General features: G+C 38.1%; 2 protein-coding genes across 2 annotated transcripts; one reads left to right on the forward strand and one right to left on the reverse strand.

Moving 5' to 3' along the window:
• Positions 1 to 23: 23 nt before the first annotated feature.
• On the forward strand, positions 24 to 2,005 carry LOC131937129 (salivary glue protein Sgs-3-like). Its single transcript, XM_059294321.1, has 2 exons — positions 24 to 56; positions 1,151 to 2,005. The coding sequence occupies exons 1-2, from the start codon at positions 24 to 26 to the stop codon at positions 2,003 to 2,005; spliced, it is 888 nt and encodes a 295-aa protein (XP_059150304.1).
• A 5,913-nt stretch (positions 2,006 to 7,918) lies between these two features.
• LOC131937130 (uncharacterized) lies at positions 7,919 to 8,638 on the reverse strand. The gene has a single exon (XM_059294322.1). The coding sequence runs from the start codon at positions 8,636 to 8,638 to the stop codon at positions 7,919 to 7,921; it is 720 nt and encodes a 239-aa protein (XP_059150305.1).
• Positions 8,639 to 9,382: the final 744 nt, after the last annotated feature.

Here is a 9,382-nt window from a genome sequence, read left to right on the forward strand (position 1 = left end):
TGAACTAAACAGTCTGATATAGTATGTCGAATCTAAACAATGAATTACAGATAAATGTAATTAGTAATTCTGCGTTATTGCTACAACTGCTGTAAGTTTATCTACAAACCTGCCTTCTGTTTACAGATGTAGTTGTACTTGCGGGAACAATTGTCGAATCGAATTTCTTCATTGTAGATATACGCGCATGGTGTAAATAGTGATGGCTGGTAGAAGAGGCTAGTAGGTCTGAAATAAAACATTATCTGGCAACATTATCTGGCAACATTATCTGGCAACATTATCTGGCAACATTATATGGCCAAATTATCTGGCAACATTATGTTACAACCTAAACTTGCAAAATTATCTGTTAACATTGCTGGACATACGAGCTAGATGACTTGGCTACTGCGCAACGTTATGTGGTGTAGTGTAATGCAATTTATATTATGTTGTGAGGATTTGTGTAGCATTCCTTGATATGTGATGCCAACAAGTGTTGTATAGTATAACTTACTTCATGTTGTTTGTAAATGTCACGTCAGCAAGTTATGTACTTGACAGTGAATGTCAATTCATCAATGACAACGTGATTGTGTAACTACTAACGTACAATTGTAAACTTATAAGTGATCCATTTGTATCCACCAATCCTTTTTCTGTGTACTTGATTGCGATCCACCATTCGTGAACTTCTGACTTTGTTTCAGTCACGATCCAACTCTAAATTAGAATTTGTTTTTCCTTTTTAAATTTGTAATTTTCAATAACTATATATATATATATATATATATATATATATATATATATATATATATATATATATATATATATATATATATATATATATATATATATATATATATATATATATAGAGTTATTGAGAATTACAAATTTAAAGTTTTTTTTTGCCGAAACCTTCCCGGGAGTATTCTCAATATTTTTACGACTGTTTGTTTTCCTTTTTGAAATTTGTATGTACAAAGGGAAACAACCAAGTTAATATTTTCTGCGAAATCAGCTAAGCGTTGTTAATTCCCCTTATTATTCAAAATTCAATAATTTTTCTTATTTTTTCTGTGCTGCCATCGCCCTTGTGAGCCCTTGAGGACCGAAACTGAAATCTTTTTTGCAGAAACCTGATATATAATATGTAAACATTGTTAGGCAGTGATACCCGGAGCTACAACCCACAATGACACACAACCCACTAACACCCAACCCACTAACACCCAACCCACTAACACCCAACCCACTAACACCCAACCCACTCACACCCAACCCACTAACACCCAACCCACTAACACCCAACCCACTAACACCCAACCCACTCACACCCCACGCACTCACACCCAACCCACTAACACCCAACCCACTAACACCCAACCCACTCACACCCAACCCACTAACACCCAACCCACTAACACCCAACCCACTAACACCCAACCCACTCACACCCCACGCACTCACACCCAACCCACTAACACCCAACCCACTAACACCCAACCCAACCACACCCAACCCACTAACACCCAACCCACTAACACCCAACCCACTCACACCCAGCCCACTAACACCCAACCCACTAACACCCAACCCACTCACACCCAGCCCACTAACACCCAACCCACTAACACCCAACCCACTCACACCCAACCCACTAACACCCAACCCACTAACACCCAACCCACTAACACCCAACCCACTCACACCCCACGCACTCACACCCAACCCACTAACACCCAACCCACTAACACCCAACCCAACCACACCCAACCCACTAACACCCAACCCACTAACACCCAACCCACTCACACCCAGCCCACTAACACCCAACCCACTAACACCCAACCCACTCACACCCAGCCCACTAACACCCAACCCACTAACACCCAACCCACTCACACCCAACCCACCGACACCCAACCCAGTGAGGCCATCGACATTAGAACTCACCAGCTCCTCCTGTGTCTCCATGACAACCAGATTCGCTGCCAGGTTCCGACATTTGTGGAAGGCTAGATCATGTGACACTGGCTCCATCACAAAATGATAGCACGACCCGCCACCCACGTGACCTCTCCAGCCGTAAGGACAACTTGGACCTTAGAAAATAGTGGTGTACTCGGGTTAGTTATCATAGACCTCGGTGATCGATCTCATCCTGTGTCATAAAAGTCCAAACGATCGTGAAAGGAAATTCTAGCATTAAGTATAATCTAACATTGAGCTCAGAGATTTGCCATATATTTTGTTCCCCTGAAAACTAAATAACTGTACTTGGGCGCCTCAAGTCATCAGCCTCGAATGGTTCATTTAAGTATTTTTATTATCGTGTGCAATTTTATCCAAAAAAAAACTGTAGTTTTAATTGTTATATTGTGAGGTTGTTTTTTTTTCAGATTTACTAAGAATGAATGCAGTAGATCCTTTTATTATTGTTGGTAACTACAACATTTTATAAAGCGTAAGCATTTTTTATATTTCCTTTTTGTAACTAATAATATAAATAAACACGGCATAGCTAGGTTATGCGGTTTAACAAATTAATTTTATTTACAAATCGGCAAAGTTTTGAGTATAAATTACTGATAAGTGTGTGTGGGGGGGGGGGGGTGACTTAGCCAGACAATCGACCGCGGAATTCCTGTAGAGCCAATCAATGTTTGTCTTACGAAAGTTAAACTTCAGGTTATAACTTAGGCTTATAACATCCCACATTTTTGATAACACGACATTCTTTACATAAGCCCATCTTATATTTAGCACGATAGCTGTATTAGCGCAACTCACCAATCTTTCTCAGTTGAATGTATAGGCTTTTGTGTAAAGTAACTTTAAAGCCAATTAAAGGACAAAATTAATACCAGTATCTTTTATATAGAAATTTTAAAATGTATATATTACCATCGGCAATTCACATATTTACAAAGTTTACGAGAAATCCCTATTGAAACATTTAGCTAAAAATTAGTTAAATATTGAAGACTGGCAAATACCCACAGTGACCTAGCTGAAAATTTTGTAATAACTGCTTCACAGTTTTCCATGATGTGTCAGCTTACTATTATAAGTTAAAATTAATTTCCCTGTACTGTTGGTTTTAGTGTTCCACTAAAAGCTAACATTGTTATTTAAACTTGAGCTCACGTGAGCTAAAGAAACACGCCGAGAGCTTAAATCTTAAAATATTACCTGGATCAAGAAGGACCAAGCTAGTGCAAACTAGCACAGGTAAGATCCAATAGAACGCCAGAAGATGGGCTGCTGACAGCATATTGCCAACAAAATAAAATCTCAAAATAAACTAAAAACTTAGTCACAGCATTGAAAAAAATTTAGAAACAAACACAGATGAAACTTAGAAAAAAACGAAAGAATAAACAATCTACAAGCAAGCTAATAGTAAGAAAATTTTGTGACAATCTTTAGAAGTTTTAATGGCTAGGCAAAAAAAAAACGTATAACGACAGTAAACTGTTTTTGTTGAATAATGTATACAATTATCTTCTACCGACGGGTAACTCCTGTAATTAGCCTGCAATTAGCCTGCAATTAGCTGGATGTCTCACTGATGTGTACAGAAGGGTTAATTACAGGGCTGGATGTGAAATAAATACACCTGGGATGTTGGGGTCGGTAACGAAGGCACGAGGGGGGGGGGGGGAGTGGCAGCGTGAATTTAGAGGGACCGGGTGGGGGCTGGGGCGGTGGTACTAGTGTTATCAAAATATTGCTCTTCATAATGGACGATTATACAGAACATAAAAAAACGTGATTTTATTCCACTGGAACAGACACACACAAAAACACAAAACACACATAAAGACACAACACATGAGCAGACAGAAAGGCGTTCGACTCTATCTGGAGAGCTGTAAAATAGTATGTAGGTAGAGAATAATTTTTTAATGCAGACAGACTGTTAATCACACATTTATTTAAAGACGTTAATTAATTTATTGATTTATTCATACGTAGAGTAACCCTATTTTTTTAAAAAGATTAAAACGACCACTACACTCGGCGGGACCGTGACGTCACAGGTTTTTGTTTACTCTTTAGTACAATAAAATGGCGGCGTCTATCAAAGAAAATTGTGTTCCCATTCAAAAGTTTAACGCGTTCTAAATCTAATTTTCTGTCGGTCATAACTTTAACAATACGTCCGTTTGCTGTATTTATTACGTTCCAACACTTATATCAATTTTCAACTGTCTTTTTCATTTAGTTTTACGATAAATTTCTCTAGATCTACAATTTGTCCAAGAAAGTTATTTATAGATCTAGAATCTAGAATCGAAATCTAGGTCAAATCAAAAATTTATTAGTTATAGATCTAAATACAAACCAAATAAACCGGGAGTGATCTCTCCTAAACTTTCTCGAATATTCTTATATAAAACAACAGGGGATGGGAACTCGGGCTATTGACATGATTTTTAATCCATTTTAAATACTTAAAGTTTTAAAAATAGAATAAAATCTCGTAGACAAAATAATTGCACGCCAAGTGAACTAGTGAACGCCAAATAAAAAAGTGCACAATAGCGCGCAATATTATAAGTACTTTAAAAATTTACATTAGTTTTTTGAGAAATCGGAAGTAGCGTAAATTACTACTTCCGGTCAACGGAAATTACTCAAAATTTAACAGAAGGTAGAGAATTAGATCTTTTACTTACATGTGACATTTCATTTATCTATCTGAAATAGTACTCAAGTTATAGGCTTTTGAAAAATTCAAAGTAGGAAAAGTACCACTTCCGGTTATCGGAAATCGCTCAAAAGTTGATACGGATCTACGATTTTGCTAAAATACTTATATATGAAATTTCATCAACCTAGCTATAACGGTACTCAAGTAATCGTGTTTACACACGGACACACACACAGACACACAGACATACGGACAGAATTGCAAAGCCCAGTTTTTCAGACTGGATTACGCATAAAACCTCTTAATTTTGATAAATCTGGATTGATAATTTTTGCCCGATTAAAATAAGTCCTCTATACTTCGGATGTGATGAAGGACTGAGGTGTAATACGGTGAAAATTGTTAAAATTTCAAGTGATTTTTGTGCACGATTACAATACTTTCTCTATACTTCGTATATACGAGAAAGTAAAAAGAAACGAGACTTAAGCAAACCAGTCGTATCTAGAATATAGATAATTCTACCTAGATTTAGATAATAATTAGTTTCTATATACTAAAATATTTTAGACCTTTATTATTTTGTATAAATCTTTGTTTCGACTATGCAAATTTTGAAGTGCTGGCTCCAGGGCGTATTTGCGTAGCTTAAGATTCATACGCTGCTTCGATACCGGTAATTTTGCTAAATTATAAACGTAAATTCTAAATATAGCTCAGTCGTAGATCTAAATATAGATAATTCTATCTAGATTTAGATAATAGTGATTTTCTATATACTAAACTATTTTAGACCTTTATTATTTTATATAAATCTTTGTTTGGAATATGGTAATTTTGAAATGCTCGCTCCGGGCCTATCAGCGTAGCTAATGATTAGATCTAGATCTAGATCTAGATCTAGATCTAGCAAGAAAAACTAAACTTAAGACTTAAGCAAGCGAGTCGTAGAATCTAGATCTAGATAATTCTATCTAGATCTAGATAATTTCAGAACTTCTTTATTTTATATAAATCTTTGTTTGGCTAATTTAAGATAAAATTTAATTTGAAAGTTACTACTACTAGACTTAGATCTAGATCTATGCGCGTAAATCAAGTTGCAAAAGGAGACTAAAAATATAGTATAAAAATTCACTTGTGACGTCACGAGTAAATAGCTAAGTTGGTAGCGTAGCCGGCTCTCATGCGGGTGGCACAGGTTCTAGACCAATACGTCAATGATATTTTTTTTTTAATTTTTTTTTTTTAGATGTGAATGATAAAGTTGCCTATCTGAACTTGGCAGGATACAGGGCAGGTGAAGTAGAGTTCATCTGTTTCTTTGTCCTAAGCATAGGAAAGGATAGTGTGGTCAGAGACATGCTCGGCTGGAATCGTTTTTTAAACGATAAAAACATGTTGTCTGTGACTTGGCGGGACACTGGGCAGGTGAAGTAGAGTTTAGTAGGTCACATGTGACGTCAGTATATGAAGGGATAGTCCGAAATCGGTGTTTTCTGTGTTTTTAAAAGATAAAAAACATATTTTTGAATGTGGTGTCTGTTTTTTGTGACGATAAGTGACACTGCAGTAGCGTAGCGAGGAGGGGGGGGGGCGGGAGGGGGAGGGGAGGCGGGGGGGGGTGAAGGTGAGGCGGGGGGAGGTGGAGGGGGGAAGGGGGGACATATGTTGGGGCGCCAAAATGGTTTGGAAAAATAAATTGAAAGGTTGAGGGGGGTGCAAATCGAAAGTTTGAGTGGGGGGGAGGTGCACATCAAAAGTTTGAGGGGGGGGTTGCAAATCGAAATCTTGCGGGGGGGGGGGGGTTCAAATCGAAAAGTTTGTCCCCGGGCGCCGGGAAGGGTCGCTATGCCTCTGAGTGACAGACGTGATGTTTTTTTATGGATGACCCCCGAAACCCACAGTTATCCAACGGATGACGGGTATTCTAGTTAACAATAATAATTAAGTAACAAGTGTTACGATAGCAATTAGAAAAACAGGAAACCAAATTTACTTTGTAAACCATCATGTGCAAGCCAGCGGTAACATCAGAGTCTATCCACAGTACGTTCACTGCTACAGATACCTGTTCACGGTCGAACTCTTCCAATAGTCAATCACTTTATTCTCTCTACCATGTAGGCTGTCGAATGTTCCAAAACAAACTTGCTACAGGATATATAACACTATAATAGAAGGTCTAATAGTTATAAATAAAGACTTTAAAAATCGCTATTATATTGATTATATTTTTGTCAAAATTGGAACATTGGTTCCATGACAAATTATCTCAGGACAAAATATCTCAAGGGCAAATGATCTCAGGACAAATGGTCTCGGGACAAATAGTCTCAGCACAAATTATCTCAAAGACAAATGATCTCACGGGCAAACGATACCAGGACAAAAAATATCAGGACAAATGATATCATGGACAAATGATCTCAGACAAAATATCTCAGACAAAATATCTCAGAGCGAGATCATTTGTACTGTCACTTTTAAATTTGACTCTCTCGCTGTATGTTTGGTAATTTGATTTAAAACAAAAGTTTTATGGTAATAAAACCATTGTATTGCTTTTTTTTCTTTATTTTGAGCTAGAAATTGAACGTGCTGTCCTTTTTTGTTTTTGTGGCGTTGGTGTTGCGTGGCTTGGTGTGGTGTTTATGGTGATCTCCTGTTGATGTAGTGTCAGTGTAGAGTTTGTGTGGTAGTGGAGTGGTATTTTTATGTGGTTTTTTTATGTGCTGTTTTTATGTGGTGTTTTTATGTGGTGTTTTTATGGTGTTGATGTGATGTTTGTGTGGTGTAGGTTTTGGTGTGGTGTGGTGTTGGTGCGATGTTTGTGTGGTGTAGGTGTTGGTGTGATGTTGGTGTCTGTGTGGTGTAGGTGTTGGTGTGGTGTTGGTGCGATGTACTTAATGGGTGGTGTTGATGTTGATGGATGTTGTGTTGTAGTGTTTGTGTGGTGTTGGTATTGTGTGGTGTTTGTGTGGTGTTTGTGTGGTGTTTGTGTGGTGTGGTGTTGTAGTGTTTGTGTGGTGGTTGGTATTGTGTGCTGTTTGTGTGGTGTTGGTGTGGTGTTGGTGTCAGGTTGGAGAACAAGAGACCAAGAAATTGGAGTGTTAGTAAGATGTCAAACTGTCTAAGGTGACTACAAAACAAAATCTACGTCACTAGCTTTGTCTTAGTTCCTGGTCCACTAGACTGTCTTTACAATCTGGCACTATGTTGACACACCAAGCTGAAGGTTTGCTCTGCAAGTCATGTCATGTTGTTGAATCGAATTAAATGATCCCAGACCAATCACGACACATTATTTTCTTTAGAACACGTCGATATTTGGAATTAGTGTTGTAATAAATGACAATGTTGATGGCACCGTTTAATGTGGTCACTAGCAGCGACACCGACAGTAAAAAAGAATCGACCGGCGACCTGCCAAAGTCGGACCCGAATCGGTACAAGACAGTGACGACAATCAGGAACTGGTTGCTGAGACAGAAGGAGACAGCGATGTAGAGGACTGTCTTGACCAGTCGGGCTTCTCTCCTGTCCCTGGGGCTCATATGTTTATACACGTTCGACTCTCGTGATCGAAATCTCTTGGAAAGATTCAGACTGAAGATCAGCAACATACTGCAACTAGCCACCAAAATCTGGGTAAATATTAAGTAGAATAGCGTATTCAAATATTCATACATTAAAAGTAGGGTTTGTATATCGCCTTTTGTCATCAAGACAAGTTTGGGTGTGGAGTTGGTCGAAGGATAACTCTCCCAGGACAGGTACGTGCTAGAGAACATGGAACCGTAGGTGGAAAATTCAAAAGCGTAAACAAAAGCCAGTGCAACCGTCATTCTTTTTCGTGTGATGAGTTGCTTGGCCTTGAAGGGACTAAAAACACAAACACATTTCTCCAGGGAAATTAAAGCAACGGTCCCAGCACTGACGTCATAGAACAGACCTCCAGGAGTCGATGCCAGAATGTAGAGCAGTGACGTCATGTCAACGTTAGGGTAAAGGTTAAGAGCGTTCATTGATTGAATAACGGCACCAACCATCGCCAGAAATTCCAGACACAAATCAGAAAAACTGAGAGCGATAAGTCCGACTGGCAGACTGTCCTTATGTGTGGGGCCGAGAAAGATGAAAAGGTTGAAGATGTTGGCGGTGAGGCCAATCAATGAAACCACGAAACATACCGGGATAGATGCGATAAGGTTAGAAATGTTTAGAATAGTGGACACCTCGTTGTTTAGATATTGTGTCAGTGCCGTTGAATTGCTAGAATCCATTTTGGAAACTGAAGTAATATTTTTACAAATATTTCTCTAGGTAGGCAGTAGTAGTCTCATAGACCTTTTTTTTATCGGCTGCTATTAACGTTGTGTGGCCATCTTGTGATTTAAAATGCTACTGCTTTCGCCAGTCACTCCATTTAACATTATTTCTATCACACTAAGTTCTTAAATCTTAACAATAAAACAATAAGCGGTGTTGATCCGTTATTTTTTATAATTACAAGACAGCCCATAAAACTAAAGAGAAAAAAATAATTTTAAATTGCTCTTTTGTTGTTAAATATTTATTTCAGTGTAACAGCTCTATTTTGTGTAATAGATTTTAATGATGCACCTCATAAAGAGCTGTTAAAGTGAATGGTGTTTGTAATCTATACTCTGTGTCAAATAATTATACAGCCGTCGGGCCGTGATTTCTGGCCAGAAAAAATAATGACAGACGACAGT

This window comes from Physella acuta, unplaced genomic scaffold (genome assembly GCF_028476545.2).
Source record: "Physella acuta isolate Inbredline_101_S28 unplaced genomic scaffold, ASM2847654v3 ptg000200l, whole genome shotgun sequence".
In the NCBI taxonomy this organism is placed as follows: domain Eukaryota; kingdom Metazoa; phylum Mollusca; class Gastropoda; family Physidae; genus Physella; species Physella acuta.